The 22,408-nt window shown below is 52.2% G+C and overlaps 1 protein-coding gene across 2 annotated transcripts in view; it reads right to left on the bottom strand.

The window, feature by feature from the left end:
• Nucleotides 1-22,408, bottom strand: part of LOC137439577 (homeobox protein cut-like 1) — a 436,829-nt gene that overhangs the window by 131,464 nt on the left and 282,957 nt on the right. For both annotated transcript variants that reach the window (XM_068135458.2, XM_078768104.1), the window contains exon 4: nucleotides 14,469-14,547. In XM_068135458.2, the coding sequence (XP_067991559.2) occupies nucleotides 14,469-14,547 (79 nt within the window). The remainder of the gene's footprint in view (nucleotides 1-14,468; nucleotides 14,548-22,408) is intronic.

Genomic DNA, 22,408 nt, shown 5'->3' with positions numbered 1-22,408 from the left:
GTAAAAATTTTCTCTCAATCAGTCCAAAAATTGCAGAGAAAATGGTTTTTCAAGGAAAACAGAAAAAAAAATTCCCCAAAAAACTCCCAAAAAAACTTCCTGGATCCGGAATAATTTCCTGAGCTTCACCAAAAACTAATCAATTCTTCCTTATCCCAAGTGCAATCATCCCACCAACTTTCATCCAAATCCATTCAGAGCTTTTCCATATATCTTGTTCACAAACACACGAGCGCGCGCGCACTCGCGCACGCACGCGCACGCACGCACGCACGCACGCACACACACACACACACACACACACACACACACACACACACACACACACACACACACACACACACACACACACACACACACACACACACACACACACACACACACGATCGAATGCATTACTCCCGAAGACGATTGCACTGCCATGAAGAAAGATCCGATGACACAGCAGATAGACTGCAACAACAATGGAGAACGATAATTAACTTATGGTAAAGACAAAAGACACCAGCAACAGCAAATGACACAACAACAGCAAGGAAATGGCACCGATGATGGCAAACAATATACAGTGTACTTCAATAGCTATGGTAATGTTGAAGGAAACCGCACAAGTGATAAGAAAACAAGAAAGCAACACTGAGAGAAATAGTGATAGTGTTGGAAAGAAATCTGCGACAGCAATTAAGGCTGCGATAGTGAGCAACCGTGAAGGATTGAGAGAAGACTCACACACAGGGTAAGAAAAATGTAGAAAGCACGGAGGTGAAAGACAACACCTGTGGTGAAAGAGACAGTGCCTGGGGTGTAAGAGACAGCGCTCGGGGTGTAAGAGACAGTGCCCGGGGTGTAAGAGACAGCGCTCGGGGTGTAAGAGACAGTGCTCGGGGTGTAAGAGACAGTGCCCGGGATAAAAGAGGCAGCACGCGGTGTGGGAGAGACAGCGCCAGGATAGGAAGTGACAACACCAGGAGTGGAAGAGACAGCGTCAGGATTGGAAGCAACAGCACAGGGAGTGGAAGCGATTGCACCGGAAGTGGAAGACTAAGCACCGGGAGTGAAAGAGACAGCACCATGGATGAAAGAGGCAGCACACTGGGTGGGAGAGACAGCGGCGGGAGTGGAAGAAACAGTGTCAGGAGTGAAAGAGACAGCACCCATGGTGGGAGAGACAGTGGCGGGGCGGTAAAGACAGTGCAGGAAGTGTAAGAGACAGTGGCAGGGGTGGAAGACACAGCGGTGGGAGTGGAAGAGACAGCGCCCGGGGTGGAAGAGACAGCGCCCGGGGTGGAAGAGACAGCGCCCGGGGTGGAAGAGACAGCGCCCGGGGTGGAAGAGACAGCGCCCGGGGTGGAAGAGACAGCGCCCGGGGTGGAAGAGACAGCGCCCGGGGTGGAAGAGACAGCGCCCGGGGTGGAAGAGACAGCGCCCGGGGTGGAAGAGACAGCGCCCGGGGTGGAAGAGACAGCGCCCGGGGTGGAAGAGACAGCGCCCGGGGTGGAAGAGACAGCGCCCGGGGTGGAAGAGACAGCGCCCGGGGTGGAAGAGACAGCGCCCGGGGTGGAAGAGACAGCGCCCGGGGTGGAAGAGACAGCGCCCGGGGTGGAAGAGACAGCGCCCGGGGTGGAAGAGACAGCGCCCGGGGTGGAAGAGACAGCGCCCGGGGTGGAAGACAGCGCCCGGGGTGGAAGAGACAGCGCCCGGGGTGGAAGAGACAGTGCCCGGGGTGGAAAAGACAATGCCCGACGTGGAAGAGACAGGACCGAAAATGAAAGAGATATCGCCCGGGGTGGAAGAGACAGCACCCAGGGTGGAAAAGACAGTGCCCGAGGTGGAAGAGACAGCACCCGGGGTGGAGGAAACAGTGCCGGGGGGAGGGGGGGGGGAAGAGACAGCACCCGGGGTGGAACAGACAGTGCCCAGGGTGAAAGAGACAGCACCTGGGGTGAAAGAGATAGCGCCCGGAATGGAGGAGACAGCACCCGGGGTGGAAGAGACAGGTGCCCGGGGTGGCTGTGACAGCACCCGGGATGGAAGAGACAGCGCCGGGGCGAGAAGAGACAGCACCCGGGTTGGAAGAGACAGCACCCGGGATGAAAGAGGCAGCACACGGTGTGGGCGAGACAGCACCGGGAGTGGAAGAGACAGTGGTGGAAGTGGAAGCGACAACAGTGTGAGTGGGAGAGCCAGCACCCGGGGTGGAAAAGACAGCGGCGGGAGTGGAAGAGACAGTGTCAGGAGTGGAAGACAAAGCACCCGGGGTGGAAGAGACAGCGCCCGGGGTGGAAGAGACAGCGCCCGGGGTGGAAGAGACAGCGCCCGGGGTGGAAGGGACAGCGCCCGGGGTGGAAGAGACAGCGCCCGGGGTGGAAGAGACAGCGCCCGGGGTGGAAGAGACAGCGCCCGGGGTGGAAGAGACAGCGCCCGGGGTGGAAGAGACAGTGCCCGGGGTGGAAGAGACAGCGCCCGGGGTGGAAGAGACAGCGCCCGGGGTGGAAGAGACAGCGCCCGGGGTGGAAGAGACAGCGCCCGGGGTGGAAGAGACAGCGCCCGGGCTAGAAGAGACAGCACCTGGGTTGGAAGAGACAGCACCCGGGATGAAAGAGGCAGCACACAGTGTGGGAGAGACAGCACCGGGAGTGGAAGAGACAGTGCCCGGGGTGGAAGAGACAGCGCCCGGGCTAGAAGAGACAGCACCTGCGTTGGAAAAGACAGCACCCGGGATGAAAGAGGCAGCACACGGTGTGGGACTGTGGGAGAGACAGCACCGGGAGTGGAAGAGACAGCACCGGGAGTGGCAGAGACAGTGGTGGAAGTGGAAAACACAGCAGCGTGAGTGGGAGAGGCAGCGCCAGGATAGGAAGTGACAACACCAGGAGTGGAAGAGACATCGCCGGGAGTGGAAGAGACAGCGCTGGGAGTGGAAGCAATAGCACCGGGAGTGGAAGCGATAGCACCAGAAGTGGAAGAGACAGCACCGGGAGTGAAAGAGACAGCACCATGGATGAAAGAGCCAGCACACAGGGTGGGAGAGACAGTGGCGGAAGTGGAACAGACAGTGTCAGGAGTGGAAGAGACAGTGCCCGGGGTGGAACAGACAGCGCCCGGGCTAGAAGAGACAGCAGCTGGGTTGGAAGAGACAGCACCCGGGATGAAAGAGGCCGCACACTGTGTGGGAGAGACAGCACCGGGAGTGGAAGAGACAGCGCCCGGAGTGGAAGAGACAGTGCCCGGGCTAGAAAAGACAGCACCCGGGATAAAAGAGGGAGCACGCGGTGTGGGAGAGACAGCGCCAGGAGTGGAAGCAATAGCACAGGGAGTGGAAGTGATTGCACCGGAAGTGGAAGACACAGCACCGGGAGTGAAAGAGACAGCACCATGGATGAAAGAGGCAGCACACTGGGTGGGAGAGACAGCGGCGGGAGTGGAAGAAACAGTGTCAGGAGTGAAAGAGACAGCACCCATGGTGGGAGAGACAGTGGCGGGGCGGTAAAGACAGTGCAGGAAGTGTAAGAGACAGTGGCAAGGGTGGAAGACACAGCGGTGGGAGTGGAAGACACAGCACACGGGGTGGAAGAGACAGCGCCCGGGGTGGAAGAGACAGCGCCCGGGGTGGAAGAGACAGCGCCCGGGGTGGAAGAGACAGCGCCCGGGGTGGAAGAGACAGCGCCCGGGGTGGAAGAGACAGCGCCCGGGGTGGAAGAGACAGCGCCCGGGGTGGAAGAGACAGCGCCCGGGGTGGAAGAGACAGCGCCCAGGGTGGAAGAGACAGCGCCCAGGGTGGAAGAGACAGCGCCCAGGGTGGAAGAGACAGCGCCCGGGGTGGAAGAGACAGCGCCCGGGGTGGAAGAGACAGCGCCCGGGGTGGAAGAGACAGCGCCCGGGGTGGAAGAGACAGCGCCCGGGATGGAAGAGACAGCGCCCGGGGTGGAAGAGACAGCGCCCGGGGTGGACGGGACAGCGCCCGGGGTGGAAGAGACAGCGCCCGGGGTGGAAAAGACAATGCCCGACGTGGAAGAGACAGGACCGAAGATGAAAGAGACATCGCCGGGGGTGGAAGAGACAGCACCCGGGGTGGAAAAGACAGTGCCCGAGGTGGAAGAGACAGCACCCGGGGTGGAGGAAACAGTGCCGGGGGGGGGGGGGCGAAGAGACAGCACCCGGGGTGGAACAGACAGTGCCCAGGGTGAAAGAGACAGCACCTGGGGTGAAAGAGATAGCGCCCGGGATGGAGGAGACAGCACCCGGGGTGGAAGAGACAGGTGCCCGGGGTGGCTGTGACAGCACCCGGGGTGGAAGAGACAGCGCCGGGGCGAGAAGAGACAGCACCCGGGTTGGAAGAGACAGCACCCGGGATGAAAGAGGCAGCACACGGTGTGGGCGAGACAGCACCGGGAGTGGAAGAGACAGTGGTGGAAGTGGAAGCGACAACAGTGTGAGTGGGAGAGCCAGCACCCGGGGTGGAAAAGACAGCAGCGGGAGTGGAAGAGACAGTGTCAGGAGTGGAAGACAAAGCACCCGGGGTGGAAGAGACAGCGCCCGGGGTGGAAGAGACAGCGCCCGGGGTGGAAGAGACAGCGCCCGGGGTGGAAGAGACAGCGCCCGGGGTGGAAGAGACAGCGCCCGGGGTGGAAGAGACAGCGCCCGGGGTGGAAGAGACAGTGCCCGGGCTAGAAGAGACAGCACCTGGGTTGGAAGAGACAGCACCCGGGATGAAAGAGGCAGCACACGGTGTGGGAGAGACAGCACCGGGAGTGGAAGAGACAGTGCCCGGGGTGGAAGAGACAGCGCCCGGGCTAGAAGAGACAGCACCTGTGTTGGAAAAGACAGCACCCGGGATGAAAGAGGCAGCACACGGTGTGGGACTGTGGGAGAGACAGTACCGGGAGTGGAAGAGACAGCACCGGGAGTGGCAGAGACAGTGGTGGAAGTGGAAAACACAGCAGTGTGAGTGGGAGAGGCAGCGCCAGGATAGGAAGTGACAACACCAGGAGTGGAAGAGACGGCGCCGGGAGTGGAAGAGAAAGCGCCGGGAGTGGAAGCAATAGCACCGGGAGTGGAAGCAATAGCACCGGGAGTGGAAGCGATAGCACCAGAAGTGGAAGAGACAGCACCGGGAGTGAAAGATACAGCACCATGAATGAAAGAGCCGGCACACAGGGTGGGAGAGACAGTGGCGGAAGTGGAACAGACAGTGTCAGGAGTGGAAGAGACAGTGCCCGGGGTGGAACAGACAGCGCCCGGGCTAGAAGAGACAGCACCTGGGTTGGAAGAGACAGCACCCGGGATGAAAGAGGCCGCACACTGTGTGGGAGAGACAGCACCGGGAGTGGAAGAGACAGCGCCCGGAGTGGAAGAGACAGTGCCCGGGCTAGAAGAGACAGCACCCGGGATAAAAGAGGGAGCACGCGGTGTGGGAGAGACAGCGCCAGGATAGAAAGTGACAACACCAGGAGTGGAAGAGACAGCGCCAGGAGTGGAAGCAATAGCGCAGGGAGTGGAAGCGATTGCACCGGAAGTGGAAGACACAGCACCGGGAGTGACAGAGACAGCACCATGGATGAAAGAGGCAGCACACTGGGTGGGAGAGACAGTGGTGGGAGTGGAAGAAACAGTGTCAGGAGTGAAAGAGACAGCACCCATGGTGGGAGAGACAGTGGCCGGGGCGGTAAAGACAGTGCAGGAAGTGTAAGAGACAGTGGCAGGGGTGGAAGACACAGCGGCGGGAGTGGAAGACACAGCACACGGGGTGGAAGAGACAGCGCCTGGGGTGGAAGAGACAGCGCCCGGGGTGGAAGAGACAGCGCCCGGGGTGGAAGAGACAGCGCCCGGGGTGGAAGAGACAGCGCCCGGGGTGGAAGAGACAGCGCCCGGGGTGGAAGAGACAGCGCCCGGGGTGGAAGAGACAGCGCCCGGGGTGGAAGAGACAGCGCCCGGGGTGGAAGAGACAGCGCCCGGGGTGGAAGAGACAGCGCCCGGGGTGGAAGAGACAGCGCCCGGGGTGGAAGAGACAGCGCCCGGGGTGGAAGAGACAGCGCCCGGGGTGGAAGAGACAGCGCCCGGGGTGGAAGAGACAGCGCCCGGGGTGGAAGAGACAGCGCCCGGGGTGGAAGAGACAGCGCCCGGGGTGAAAGAGACAGCGCCCGGGGTGGAAGAGACAGCGCCCGGGGTGGAAGAGACAGCGCCCGGGGTGGAAAAGACAGGACCGAAGATGAAAGAGACATCGCCCGGGGTGTAAGAGACAGCACACGGGGTGGAAAAGACAGTGCCCGAGGTGGAAGAGACAGCATCCGGGGTGGAGGAAACAGTGCCTGGGGTGGAAGGGACAGCACCCGGGGTGGAAGAGACAGCACCTGGGGTGAAATAGATAGCGCCCGGGATGGAGGAGACAGCACCCGGGGTGGAAGAGACAGGTGCCCGGGGTGGTTGTGACAGCACCCGGGGTGGAAGAGACAGCGCCGGGGCGAGAAGAGACAGCACCCGGGTTGGAAGAGACAGCACCCGGGATGAAAGAGGCAGCACACGGTGTGGGAGAGACAGTGCCCGGGGTGGAAGAGACAGCGCCCGGGCTAGAAGAGCCAGCACCTGGGTTGGAAGAGACAGCACCCAGGATGAAAGAGGCAGCACACGGTGTGGGAGAGACAGCACCGGGAGTGGAAGAGACAGCGCCGGGAGTGGAACAGACAGTGCCCGCGGTGGAAGAGACAGCACCTGGGATGAAAGAGATAGCGCCCGGGATGGAGGAGATAGCACCCGGGGTGGAAGAGACAGGTGCCCCGGGTGATTGTGACAGCACCCGGGGTGGAAGAGACAGCGCCGGGGCGAGAAGAGACAGCACCCGGGTTGGAAGAGACAGCACCCGGGATGAAAGAGGCAGCACACGGTGTGGGAGAGACAGCACCGGGAGTGGAAGAGACAGCGCCGGGAGTGGCAGAGACAGTGGTGGAAGTGGAAAACACAGCAGTGTGAGTGGGAGAGGCAGCACCAGGATAGGAAGTGACAACACCAGGAGTGGAAGAGACAGCGCCGGGAGTGGAAGCAATCGCACCGGGAGTGGAAGCGATAGCACCAGAAGTGGAGGAGACAGCACCCGGAGTGAAAGAGACAGCACCATGGATGAAAGAGCCAGCACACAGGGTGGGAGAGACAGCACCGGGAGTGGAAGAGACAGCGCCCGGAGTGGAAGAGACAGTGCCCGGGCTAGAAGAGACAGCACCCGGGATAAAAGAGGGAGCACGCGGTGTGGGAGAGACAGCGCCAGGATAGAAAGTGACAACACCAGGAGTGGAAGAGACAGCGCCAGGAGTGGAAGCAATAGCACAGGGAGTGGAAGCGATTGCACCGGAAGTGGAAGACACAGCACCGGGAGTGACAGAGACAGCACCATGGATGAAAGAGGCAGCACACTGGGTGGGAGAGACAGTGGTGGGAGTGGAAGAAACAGTGTCAGGAGTGAAAGAGACAGCACCCATGGTGGGAGAGACAGTGGCCGGGGCGGTAAAGACAGTGCAGGAAGTGTAAGAGACAGTGGCAGGGGTGGAAGACACAGCGGCGGGAGTGGAAGACACAGCACACGGGGTGGAAGAGACAGCGCCCGGGGTGGAAGAGACAGCGCCCGGGGTGGAAGAGACAGCGCCCGGGGTGGAAGAGACAGCGCCCGGGGTGGAAGAGACAGCGCCCGGGGTGGAAGAGACAGCGCCCGGGGTGGAAGAGACAGCGCCCGGGGTGGAAGAGACAGCGCCCGGGGTGGAAGAGACAGCGCCCGGGGTGGAAGAGACAGCGCCCGGGGTGGAAGAGACAGCGCCCGGGGTGGAAGCGACAGCGCCCGGGGTGGAAGAGACAGCGCCCGGGGTGGAAAAGACAGGACCGAAGATGAAAGAGACATCGCCCGGGGTGTAAGAGACAGCACACGGGGTGGAAAAGACAGTGCCCGAGGTGGAAGAGACAGCATCCGGGGTGGAGGAAACAGTGCCTGGGGTGGAAGGGACAGCACCCGGGGTGGAAGAGACAGCACCTGGGGTGAAATAGATAGCGCCCGGGATGGAGGAGACAGCACCCGGGGTGGAAGAGACAGGTGCCCGGGGTGGTTGTGACAGCACCCGGGGTGGAAGAGACAGCGCCGGGGCGAGAAGAGACAGCACCCGGGTTGGAAGAGACAGCACCCGGGATGAAAGAGGCAGCACACGGTGTGGGAGAGACAGTGCCCGGGGTGGAAGAGACAGCGCCCGGGCTAGAAGAGCCAGCACCTGGGTTGGAAGAGACAGCACCCAGGATGAAAGAGGCAGCACACGGTGTGGGAGAGACAGCACCGGGAGTGGAAGAGACAGCGCCGGGAGTGGAACAGACAGTGCCCGGGGTGGAAGAGACAGCACCTGGGATGAAAGAGATAGCGCCCGGGATAGAGGAGATAGCACCCGGGGTGGAAGAGACAGGTGCCCCGGGTGATTGTGACAGCACCCGGGGTGGAAGAGACAGCGCCGGGGCGAGAAGAGACAGCACCCGGGTTGGAAGAGACAGCACCCGGGATGAAAGAGGCAGCACACGGTGTGGGAGAGACAGCACCGGGAGTGGAAGAGACAGCGCCGGGAGTGGCAGAGACAGTGGTGGAAGTGGAAAACACAGCAGTGTGAGTGGGAGAGGCAGCACCAGGATAGGAAGTGACAACACCAGGAGTGGAAGAGACAGCGCCGGGAGTGGAAGCAATCGCACCGGGAGTGGAAGCGATAGCACCAGAAGTGGACGAGACAGCACCCGGAGTGAAAGAGACAGCACCATGGATGAAAGAGCCAGCACACAGGGTGGGAGAGACAGTGGCGGAAGTGGAACAGACAGTGTCAGGAGTGGAAGAGACAGCACCCATGGTGGGAGAGACAGTGGCCGGGCGGTAAAGACAGTGCAGGAAGTGTAAGAGACAGCAGCAGGAGTGGAAGACACAGCGGTGGAAGTGGAAGACACAGCACCCGGGGTGGAAAAGACAGCACCCGGGGTGGAAGAGACAGCACCAGGGGTGGAAGAGACAGCACCAGGGGTGGAAGAGACAGCACCAGGGGTGGAAGAGACAGTGCCCGGCGTAGAAGAGACAGCGCCCGGGGTGGTCGAGACAGTGCCCGGGGTGGAAGAGACAGCACCCAAGGTGGAAAAGACAGTGCCCGATGTGGAAGAGACAGGACCGAAGATGAAAGAGACATCACCCGGGGTGGAAGAGACAGCGCCCGGGGTGGAGGAGACAGCGCCCGGGGTGGAGGAGACAGCGCCCGGGGTGGAGGAGACAGCGCCCGGGGTGGAGGAGACAGCGCCCGGGGTGGAGGAGACAGCGCCTGGGGTGGAGGAGACAGCGCCGGGGCGAGAAGAGACAGCACCCGGGTTGGAAGAGACAGTGCCCGGGATGAAAGAGGCAGCACACGGTGTGGGAGAGACAGTGCCCGGGGTGGAAGAGACAGCACCTGGGGTGGAGGAGACATTGCCTGGAGTGGAAGAGACAGCACCTGGGGTGGAAGAGACAGCACCCGGGGTGGAAAAGATAGCACCCGGGATGAAAGAGGCAGCACACGGTGTGGGAGAGGCAGCACCGGGAGTGGAAGAGACAGCACCGGGAGTGGCAGAGACAGTGGTGGGAGTGGAAGAGACAGCAGTGGGAGTGGGAGAGACAGCGCCAGGATAGGAAGTGACAACACCAGGAGTGGCAGAGACAGCACCAGGAGTGGAAGCGATAGCACCGGGAGTGGAAGCGATAGCACCGGAAGTGGAAGAGACAGCACCGGGAGTGAAAGAGACAGCACAGGGGATGAAAGAGGCAGCACACAGGGTGGGAGAGATAGCGGCGGAAGTGGAAGAGACAGTGTCAGGAGTCGAAGAGACAGCACCCATGGTGGGAGAGACAGTGGCCGCGGTGGTAAAGACAGTGCAGGGAGTGGAAGAGACAGCAGCAGGAGTGGAAGACACAGCGGTGGGAGTGGAAGACACAGCACCCGGGGTGGAAGAGACAACGCCCGGGGTGGAAGAGACAACGCCCGGGGTGGAAGAGACAACGCCCGGGGTGGAAGAGACAACGCCCGGGGTGGAAGAGACAGTGCAGGAGTGAAAGAGACAATGCTGGCAATGGAAAAAGCAAGGGAGACTTCATCCTGAAATGATTATGAAGGAATGCACAGCAGCAAAATCTGTGTTGGTTACAGTTGCTGTGTCAAAGAGATTCGGTGGTATAATGGTGAGAGCGTCTGCTCCGAGTCTGGAAAGTTGCAGTTCAAACCCCGGCCACGTCACACCGAAGACTTCAAAAAAGCTACGGGCTGCTTCATTGCTCGAAGTTCAGCATTTAAAAGGATAAGAACATGGACAACCCCCATAGGTTGGCATCCATGGGGAGGAGGAAATTCCTCCTTTGAAAATTCCCGGCTGAATGTGGTGAGGAAGACAGCACCATTGTTGTGGTGTCGCTGCTACCCAGAGTGCCCAGGGAAGTGACGGCACTTCCCCAAGCTCAGTGGCGACATTTGTCTCATCTAACAGTTGTGTGTTGTATCCCGTGTATTTGTCTGTATGTCCGTGTGTGAGATTTTGTGTGTTGCAACGAACCTCACATCCTGTAAAAAAAAAAGTTGAGAGATACTGCACTACGAATTGCAGTTGCAAGGGCTAATTCATTAATATCAAGGGATACAGCACTAGTACAACAAATGTTGAGGGCTAAAATAATATCAATGTTGACAGGGAACCCGTTGCCTCTGATGGTCAGGAATACTCCGGTAGCTACGCTGAATGTGAAGGTGCAACAGCAAGGAAGACTCTGTTAGGAGGGAAGATTGTTGACAGCAAGAGGAAAATGAGAGCAACTGAGAGGGAGTGGACAATGAGGAAGGCAACAATGAGAGAGACAATGATGTCAATGGGAAAGGCAGTGAAAATTACAGTAAGAAAAATTAATACGGCAACAGTGAGAGATACAGTGAGCAAAGGAGGCTGCAACAGTAAGGATGTCTGTGACAGCAAACGTTGGGGACAAAGTAAGAACAGGAGCAGTGATAGAGTGACAACAATGAAGGAGAAACCGTAAACATGTGGCGTACACACACACACACACACACACACACACACACACACACACGCAAACACACACACGCATGCACACACACACACATGCACGCACACACACACACACACACACACACACACACACACATGCAAAAACATGCACACACAGACACACACACACACACACACACACACACACACACACACACACACACACACACACACACACACACACACACACACACACACCGGGAGACAAAGTAAAAGTGGGGATGGAGTGAGAGCAGGGATGGAGGGAGCAGCGTAGAGATGGAACAAGAGCAATGACAGTGAGAGCAAAAGTGGGACGCAGTGAAACTGAGAAAATCAAAAGGTGAAAGGAACATCATGGATGCCAACCTCACTCTCTGCAGACCTGGTCAAAATCACAGACTGGGCATACAAGTGGAACATGTCTTTCAATCCTGACAAATCTCACACTCTTACGATGTCTCTCCGAAAAGACCGACTGGACAACCCTCCCATCCACTTTCTGAATAATCCTCTCCAAGAAGTTCTGTCACTCAAGCTTTTGGGTCTCACTATCTGCCATGATCTTTCCTGGGAAAACCACATTTCAAATCTGGCCTCCAAAGCCAGTCGCCGACTGGGCATCCTCCGTCGTGCAAAGTCCTTCCTTGGCACACCTGAGCTCCTCACCACATATAAGGCTTTCATCCGCAACTCAATGGAATACTGCTCTCCCCTCTGGGCTGGTGCACCTGCCTCACACCTAGCTCGTCTTCACGCTGTTGAAACCAAAGCATTCAGAATCATTGGAATCTCCCGCGATGAAGCTAACTCCAAGGGCCTCTCACTCACTCACCGCAGGCAGGTTGGTGGTCTTTCCGTCTTCTACCGACTCCTCTCTGGCCTTGCCCCCCCAGCTCTCTCTGGGCTCTGTCCAGCAAATATTCCTACAGGTCGCACAAGATCTGCCTGCAACCCTGTTATGGTTAAACTGCCAAAATCAAGACTCTCTGCTCACCTTCACTCCTTCATTCCTCTTTTCTCCCGCCTCTGGAACAAACTCCCTCACTCTCTTCAATCCCACTCCACCCTCCAGGTCTTTAAAACAGCTGTTCACCACCATCTCTTATCTTCCCCCATCCAAAACATTGATCTTTTCTATCCCCACTAATTTCACCCCAATTCCACTTTTTTGAAATACCAACTTCTGTCCTGGAAGTCCTTGGTGTCCTTGTGTTTGATACTTCTGCCACCCCCTCCCCCCAAGCCCTCTCCCTCCCACACATCTCCCTGCTCTTAAATGTTGTGTGCCCTCAAGTGTTTGTGTGCTTCCCCTTCTCTTGTCTTCCGCTCCCTCTTTTTATATATTTTGTTTGTCTGGTTGATTTGTTTGTGAAGTAAATGTCAGCTCTTTCACGAGCCTCGATTCAGTATACAAAAAAACCCAAAAAAAACAAACAAAAAAAAAAACAGTGGGAATGGATGGACAGCAATAGTAGATAAAGCAAGATTGGGGAAAAAGTGGGAGGAGACTTGAAATGACCCGTCCAGGATGGTAACCCGAGCAATAGAAACTGCTTCGGCAGCGCCGATGCTCTGTGTAGATCCGATCTGATTAGAGTTGTAATGAGAAAAGAGTGAGTGCAAGTATAGAGAAAAAGCAAGAACAGAACAAGGTGTAAGCAAAATTGAATGCATATCACGAAATAAATGAATACAACAGTAATAAAATTAACAACACCACAAATAACAGCCTGTTTGCAAGAGTGAGTAAAGACAAGAACAGCACTCGGTAGAGAGCATACCTCCACCAGGCTGAACAGTTTACATTTTGTATCCCACTGTTGGGTTGGATTTTGATCCGGACCTGAACCAAAATTGAATCGGTTTGTTCTTGTGACCTATGCAACTCATTCACCAAGTTTTGTCATAAGTCGTCCACAACTTTTTGAAATATCATGTTATGTATCGTTTTTGTCCCTATCACTCGATGGTGAAGATTCACTTTAAAATTCTCAGATCCAGATCCAGATCTTCACCAAAATCTAATCATATCGTCAATGTCACATAACCAACCTCTCCGCCAAATTTTGGCCGAATCCGTCTACAACTTTTTGAGATATCCTGTTCACAGACAGATAGACAGACAACGAGACAGGGCGAAAACATAACCTCCGTCAACCTTCGTTGGCAGCGGTAAAAGAGAGGACACAAGAGCAAGAAAACAAACAATAACATGGGTTGGCTGGTTAGTGTACCCATCCAAACCCCAAACTCATGATGTAGATGAAGTTAGGTTCAAATCCCATGTAACATATGTGTTGTCGATTGTCTACTACTGTCCCTGTAATTCATGTCGAAGCACACCAATCTACTCGTGCATGTGTTTGCGCTGAATGTGATATATGCACAAGCTCCTACTTGAGCCTTTGATCACTGGAAATAAATAACAATAAAAAGCAATTCCATGTTATGGTAATGTGAAGGTCACAAGTTCAAGTTGTAATGCATTGTTTATTATTTCTGCATTTCATATGGCCAACTCAATCTCGATGAAATGTCCTCATATTCACTAATTTGGACTGTCAAAACAAAGATATTTGATTACACTGGATCAAAATGCAATTGCTCTGTTATTGTCTCTTTGCATTGCTACTTTGGAGGAAAAAGGATCACCTTAAAATGTCCATCAGAATTCCATAGGATGAATCAAAGTTATGAGTGAAATAAGGGTGATGATAAAATGGTTCATCATGAAAATTTTACAATGCCGAGAGATGGAAAATAAGAACCAATACGAGAAAATGAACTTCATGACAAATAATGGAGGTAGTGGGGGTCAGGGGAGGGAGGATGAGCAGAGGTGGAGAGGAGAGGGACCAGCAAAATCAAGTGTCATACCAAGTATGTGTGCAAGGTAAAGCGTAACTACCAGAAACGTAAACAAAGTTATATTAAGGCGTAAACAAGGTTCTATTAAGGAAATGTGTAAGAGCAAGGAGACGACAGCAAGGAAGATTTGAAAGACCGGAGAATTGAGTAAAAATCAAGAAGAGTGTAAGAAACTGGAGGCAGTGTAACGGGGTAGGTGATAGGGGGAGTCCGAGAGTGAGAGTGAAAGACACTGAAAATAAAGTGGTGATAAGTGGGAGGGCAAGAGCGAATACTGTAAAAACAAAAAAGGCAAAGATGGAGGTGACTGACTGTACACACAAGAGTGAGACATATGTGAAAGTAAAGATGAATGCAAGAAGGAATAGGTTGAGTGTAAGATGAAGTAGTAAGTGAAAAGGTAAAACAGTATGACATTAAAAAAAAATCCCAAGTGTGAAAGAAAAGATGTTCAAAAAAGAAAGTGTGCCATGCGGTTAAAAATGGCATTTTCTCTTGTATTTCCAAGCCAATGTTTGACGTAGGATATGGGACGGTACCTGGGGCTTCAGCGATGCGTTTGGAAACGTTCAAAAAGGCGGCCTCAGCTTCCCGGCTTCGCCACAGTAGAGAATCAATCTGCAGATGATGGGAGATCGCACGGAAATATGGCAAGTTAAAAGAAAGAACAGTAAAAGAAAGAAGGAGCGAAAGAAACAAAGGAAGTATTGGCGTTGCGGAACATATAGCAACTGCGACTGTTAGCGTGGCTGGATTGAGGTAGGTTCATTATGGCGCGGGATTGGGGGCGACACCGTAGGGAGGGAATAAGAAGGAGGAGGAGGAGTGAAAGAGTCTGAAAAAGGGACAGAGAAAGACAGAAAGGAGGGAGGGCTGCATTCCTTTTCCGCTGCCGATGACACACCTCCCGTGGAAAGCACAGGCCAAAGCAGAGTAGTGGGAACAGAAGAGACAAAAAAAACAGAGAAAAGGCAAGAAAAAGACTAAAATACTGACATGCAGATCTCTACAAGCCAGAACTAGAAACATTCCAATTCAGCCATGCACAATTACATAAGCCCGAACTACAACCGGGCACAGCAAAACAGGCAGGCAACCAAAAGGAGACAGACACGAAGTGAGAGAGATTAAGTAACAAAGCTTCGTGAAAGCAAGTTTGAAAGAAGAGGAAGGAGGTGTGGAAAGAGCAAATCCAGCTGCTGTGATGAATTTTGGCCGTTAAGTAGGGTGAAAATGGATGATCTCAACGTCGCTTCAACACGCTTACAGAACGTGAAAATTGAGAAAAGGACGGCATTACAAAAGCACCAGGGAGCAAGTAGTCTGTCCTGTTTCGTCTCCACAGATGTTATCAAAACAGGGCCGTAGCCAACCCGCTGCTGAGTCGGGTACAAATAATCAGGGCTGGGGAGCCGGTTTGGTCGGCGGTAAATCCTGTTCCATCACTGCTCCTCTAAGAGATCAGGGGGGTGAGGGTGAGGATAGGGTCATAGATGAGGTGGGGAAGTATTTCCCAGCTCTTCTGCCTACTAACCAGGAGCGAAGAACCAATCGAACAACTAATGCTGCAAAAACAAAACATTACTTACTGCAGAAACAAGCGAATTTAAAACAATCTGGTAAAAATAAAAATTATTGTTTTTATATATCACTCCTGTATGTTTCCTTGGCAGTTCCTTCTCAGAATTAGAAGGTACCAGCTCAGGTAGCTATATAAGAGTAGTATATTCTACCAGGATGCCGTTGATATTAGCTACGTATGTCAAAAATATTTTAGATTTAATATAGTGTTGACCTATTATTTACTGGATAATAGGACAATAAAAGCATCAAAATACACTACTGTTTCCATTCTGTGTTTTGTTTGTGTTGTTTATACAGTACCACTCAATACAGTTTTATACGAAAATGAAGTCATACGAACCGAACAATAGTGGAACATTTCTTACTTTTACAGTTGACATTGAGTAGCAATTTAACTAACAATGCGATGTCAGAAACCACACACACACACACACACACACACACACACACACACACACACACACACACACACACACACACACACACACACACGGATATTTTAAGACCTGGGGAGCACCATATAACAACCAACGAAACACACACACACAAATGCACACACACACACACACACACATACACACACACACACACACACACACACACACACACACACACACACACACACACACACACACACACCAACTGTATTGACTTTGCGAACAAGGTGGGTTTTAACTTAAAGCTAAAATATAGGTCAATGAATGCCTCCAAAGCCAGTCACTGACTGGGCATCCTCCGTCATGCAAAGTCCTTCCTTGGCACTACCGAGCTCCTCACCACATACAAAGCTTTCATTCGCAGCTCAATGGAATACTGCTCTCCTCTCTGGGCTGGTGCTCCTGCTTCACACCTTGCTCGGCTTCATGATGTAGAAATCAAGGCTTTTAGAATCATTGGAATCTCCCGCGATAAAGCTGATTCTGAGGCCTTTTCAATTGCTCACTGCAGGCAGTTGGTGGTCTTTCTCTCTTCTACCAACTCCTCTCTGGCCTAGCTCCTCCTGCTCTATCTGTGCTCTGCCCCCCCCCCCCATCCCCCATATATTCCTTCAGGATGCACAAGATCTGCCAGCAACCCTCTTCTGGTGAAACTGTCAAAATCAAGACTCTCTGCTCACCTTCTCTCTTTCATTATTCGTCTTTTTCCCGCTTCTGGAACAAACTCCCTCACTCTCTTCAATCCCACTCGTCCCTCCAGGTCTTTAAAACAGCTGTTCACCACCATCTCTTATCTTCCCCCATCCAAAACCTTGATCCGTTAAATACACCCCAAACCCACCTTTTCAAATTCCGCTTTCTTCCCCCCAGTAGTGTCCATCTTGTTTATCCCATGTACCCCCTCCCCAGCCCTCTCCCTTCCACAATCTACTGATGTTCCTGTTATCTACTGTTGTTGTGCTTCCCTCTCTCTCCCCATCCTGTCTCCCCCTCCCCCTTTATTATATGTTCTATGTGTTAGCTCTTACTCGAGCCTCGACTTCGTATACAAAAATAATAAAAGTGAATATAAAAAGCCACCAATTTGGTGTGTAATCCATGCCCCAAACCCTATACTAATTTTTTCCCCTCATAAGAATGATGGGATTTCACCTTGATGGATACTTTTTAAATTCTCAATTACAAGGGATTTAAAATGTTGTAAAACCTTCAGGAGAATTTTTTTCATTTAATCAATGATCAAATTGGGACGACAGAATTGTAATTTTAAACATCCTCTCTTGTTGAGGGGCACAGCAACCATCACACACAGCCACTCATGATGCAGAAGTGTCATGTCCAACCCAACAGATACCATGTAACCACAATTAAAACTTCAACTGATAGGAACAACAGTCAGTTGACTGATGAATCCTGGATCGATCAAGAGACCTTAAAATGATTTTGCGAAAACTCACCAAAGGTGTACTTGTTGGTGTGAAGGGAGAACAATCAATAATGATCAGAGCATTTCAGAATTTTTGGCAATCCCATTCATGTTGCACTTTAAAGTAAGTTGCAATCATTGAATATGTATTGTAAGGTCAAGAATGGACGTATTATAAATGTCATTCCCTCTTAAAGCTTATCCCTGGTGTTGGCTTAGCGGTTAGGGTGCCGGCTTGGGATCCTAGGATCCTGGGTTGGAATCCCGGTTGATCGCTGAATTAACGCCAGGGGGGTTGACTCAGCCTGTCATCCTTCCGAGGTCGGCAAATTGAGTACCAGCTTGCTGGGATGAATGATCCCGGTGTGTACCCCGATTTAGAATAGGTACACCGTATCCCTGCGCATCGTAAGAGGCGACCAAGGGTTGGCGTCAGGAAGGGCATCCGGCCATTAAAACATTGCCTCAAACAGGGAACCATGATTGTCATGGGGCCCGCAAGGCTAACCCCCGCTCTAGCGGGGAAAAATGGCCTTAAAACGATCATTCATTCATTCCCTCTTAAGGCTTGCATGGAAATAAAGAGATATTTAGATACAAGATCTTGTTGCTTACTCTCAGTTGGTCTATAAATCACCCAAAAGTGAGAGCCTTTTATCTGCAGCAAGCATTCTTGCTGCCCCGTTGTGTCTGTGCCGTCATGAAAAATGCATACAACATGCCATGTTTTGTCATTTACCCCAATTTTTCACATGATGGGTCTAAGAGATGGTCATGGTGGCTTCGGCTGACGCTGCGACTGTGAGGCCAAGAAACAGACATCCCTACCAGCTACCATTGCTCCAACACCTGATCCAATCAGGGATGTTCCAATCCGGGATGGGAAATCCAAGGCAGAGCTATGTAAAAAAATTTTTTTAAAGACAAGGTATAATTCAACCAACAAGGCCAGCTTGTTGGAGCTACCTGCAACATAATCACCTGAAAAACAGGAACGCTCAGTTCACAGTGTATTCCGAATCCAGCTGTCAATCTCCATTTGCCGATGCACAGCTTCATGCCCGTCACATTGCCAAAGGTAAAAAAAATGTTCCCATACTTCGAATGAGACTTTTGCTTGCTGTCAAAATATTGCAAAGGCTTCTCCTCATGTTAGGAAAGATTGGTATTCAAAAATGAAGGCACCCACGAGTATAGCTGCAAAGCAGGCAAGACCCAGATCTGACATTTTGAATACGGAGTGTTTTTCATCTGGGACTGTGCACGGATCGAATGCCTTGCATTAACTAAACTCCCAGGGAAGGAGGGGAAGCATCATGTAGGTACAACTTGCAGATAGATGGTGGATGATACCTAAAGTCGTTGAATGTAAACGTTAAAATTTCAATTTTGTGGTGCATGTTTTTAGATTTAGTGGAGTTCTTTAGAGAGAGATTTTTTTTTTTTTTTTTTTTTTTTGTATACAAGATCGAGGCTCGTGAAAGAGCGAACATTAATCACACAGAAAGACAAACAGACACACAAAACAAATAACATCGGGAGCGGTAGACAAGATGGGGAGAGAGGGGGAAGGACACAAACACAACATTTGAGAGCAGGGACCGAGAGACATGGAGACATCGAGAGAACTGTGGGAGGGAGAGGGCTTTGGGGGCGAGGCATGGGAAAGGGGGGGGGGGGGGTGGGAGAGGTATAAAACATATGGACACTGCCAAGACTTCCAGGAAAGAAGTTGGAATTTCAAACAAGGTGGATCTGGGGTGAATTAGTGGGGGTAGAAAAGATCAAGGTTTTGGATGGGGGAAGATAAGAGATGGTGGTGAACAGCTGTTTTGAAGACCTGGAGGGAGGAGTGTGATTGAAGTGAGTGTGGGAGTTTGTTTCAGAGGCGGGAGAAAAGAGGAATGAAAGAGTGAAGGTGAGCAGAGAGCCGAGATTTCGGCAGTTTAACCATCAGAGGGTGGCTGGCAGATCTTGTGCGACCTGTAGGAATATTTGGGGGACAGAGCACAGAGAGAGCTGGGGGAGCAAGGCCGGAGAGGAGTCGGTAGAAGACAGAAAGACCACATACCTGCCTGCGGTGAGTGAGTGAAAGGCCCTCAGAGATAGCTTCATCGCGGGAGATTCCAATGATTCTGAAAGCTTTGGATTCAACAGCGTGAAGCCGAGCCAGGTGTGAGGCAGGAGCACCAGCCCATAGGGGAGAACAGTATTCCATTGAGCTGCGGATGAAAGCCTTGTATGTGGTGAGGAGCTCAGGTGTGCCTAGGAAGGACTTCGCACGACGAAGGATGCCCAGTCGGCGACTGGCTTTGGAGGCCAGCTTGGAAATGTGGTTTTCCCAAGAAAGATCATGGCAGATGGTGAGACCCAAAAGCTTGAGCGACAGAACTTCTTGGAGAGGATTGTTGAGAAAGTAGATGGGAGGGTTGTCCAGTCGATCTTTTCGGAGAGACATAGTAAGAGTGTGAGATTTGTCAGGATTGAAAGACATGTTCCACATGTTTGACCAGTCTGTGATTTTGTCCAGAATGGTCTCTTGTGAAGCATACGAGCAAAAATGATAAAAAAATTTGTTGGTTTGTCTGCTGGTTAGCCAATTAAAGAAGATGGAAGGGATTTTCCCTCAACTTATCCAAAGAGCAACTTAACCAACGTGACAGACTTTTTAAGAAAGATCCGAGCATCGAGCAGGCGTATGAGAGCTTTTGGGGCTGGGGTGTTGAGTCTGCATTTCCCCACAGCATGGGGGTAAATTGAGGTGTTTATTCATAAACTACATTTTTGCTTAAATAATTGTAGTTCTCTGAATGAGGTTAATTGAATATAGAACTTCATTCACTCACGCAGGCTACATGTTACTATTAATGAAACCCTCTCCTTTCTTGTCCCAGAGGAGGCTGGAGTGCCCCAAGGCAGTCTCAGGCCCAGTCTTGTTCCTCATCTTCATTAGCGATCTCTCCAACGATCTGGAAAACCCTCTCTTCATTTTTGCTGATGATTACACATTATGTCGTACACAAACCCAATCTCACTGACAGACAGAGAAGACCAACTCCATCACTCTCTGCTGTTCTGGAATTGTTCGATGCTGATCTCATACATGGTAACATGTCTTTCAATTCTGGTAAATCTCAGTTTTACCGTGGCACTCCGGAAGCATCGTTAAACAAGCCCACCTATCTATTTCCACAGTCAACAGCTGGAAGAGGTTCAGTCTCTTTTCCCTTATAGGATTCACCATCAGCCATGATCTCTCCTACATCTGACCACATACGCAAGCTGGCATATAAAGCCAGTCACAGATTAGGTATCATCTGTCATTCAAATCATTTCTTGAAAAAATCAGAACTGTACTCACAGCATACAAGGCCTTTGGCTGTAGATCAATGGAGTACTGCTTTACCATATCGGCTGACACCCCAGGATTGTGTATATATATATATATATATATATATATATATATATATATATATATATATATATATATATATATATATCACTCCTGGATTCTGTAGTCTAAAGCTCTCAATGATTTTGGAATCTCCCGTGATGAGGCCGAAGCACATAGCCCGGCCGAAGCGCATTGCTCTCAAATCATAGTCAGGTTGGTTGCTTCTCTGTTTTGTTTTTACCATCTGTAGCCCCTTGTGCTCTCTCAGCTATATGAACTTCCCCAGCTCGTTCACACGTACTTCCAGTAACCTCCCCCCCTCCCTCGTTCACCTCCCAAAATCCAGGGTTTCTGCACACCCTCTTCTGTTCATTTTATCTCCCATTTGTGGAACTGCCTTCTGGAGATGGTCAAATTGTACTGTTCCTGCCAGAGCTTCAAGCACACAGTGCACCACCATCTCATATGGAACCCATCCCTATGCATAACATTTTCCACCCCCATTGATCCTACATAACGCAAGCCTCTTACTTGCAGATTACTCTCTTGCCTTCTGCCATTTCTCTCATATTTTGTTGAAAGTTCATTTTATTGCTTGTTGTTTCCAACTGTGGCCACAATGCCCCACTACCACAACATTGGTGTTTTTTTTTACCCTTTATCACCTCGCTATTCAATGAGCCTTCATTTTGATTACAAATAATACTGTTACCTTTGTAGGGGGTAGGGGTACCATAGACCAGGTAGAGTGTATAGATTAGTGTGCTCCGTATGTCGCGATGAAGAAGAAGAACCACCATGTAATCTGTTTAGCCCGGATGTCGTGTATGGTGTATATTCGTCCCCATTACAAGGAGTGGGGTATGTTAATTAGCTCAGGGATTATGGGTAATTTATCCCTTGGATGTCGTTACCTCTGTAATTTATTTCCTATGTCCCTTTTGGATCACACCATAGACACTAGAATAGTGCATTGAATGGCACTCATTAAAAAACCTACCGGAAGCCAGGACATTGAGCGCTGCCGCTGATGACATTGACTTTGGAAGTGCACAGGACGGGCGGGCCGAGGGCCACGCCCAGAAGGGCAGTGATTGGTTAGAAGGAGTGCGAGGCGCTTGGGGATTGGTGGAAGGATGACGTCAGCAAGAACATTCTGGAGCGGGTGAGTTGGCACGGACTGGTTGGATTAGGATGAGGATGACATCAGGGGATGAATTATAAAAGACTGGTGATCCTAACATCGCTCTCTCGGTTGCTGGATCGTGGACGGCTCTCTCCTGGCTGGATGGTGGATTGACTGGCCGTCTCCTCGTCTTGGCATCGCTCGCTGGGCTTGGTTCATTGTCTTTCGGCTATATCGTGGACTGATTCTCTCTTGCTCGTGATTCCTGCACTGGCTCCTGGGGGAACAAATCGTTCTTGGATTTGTTCTTGGTTTCGTTCCTGGTTTCGTGCGCCGGCACCAGTGAGATAGTTCAGTCCCTCTGCAACATCGAACGGCCAGAGTTTCGAGCGCTCCGGTGCGGGAACATCAGGAGGTTGGACGGTCAGAAGAACGACACACAACTAGGAAAGCAGGGTCTGGTGGAGGCCGACTTTTTCAGCCATGAGTTGGCGTCAACCGGCGTGCGTTTC

The sequence above is a fragment of the Myxine glutinosa genome, chromosome 14 (assembly GCF_964187855.1).
Source record: "Myxine glutinosa chromosome 14, kmMyxGlut1.1, whole genome shotgun sequence".
Lineage (NCBI taxonomy): Eukaryota > Metazoa > Chordata > Myxini > Myxiniformes > Myxinidae > Myxine > Myxine glutinosa.
The sequence above is the reverse complement of the archived record's forward strand: the minus strand, read 5'-3'. Positions and strand labels throughout refer to the sequence as shown.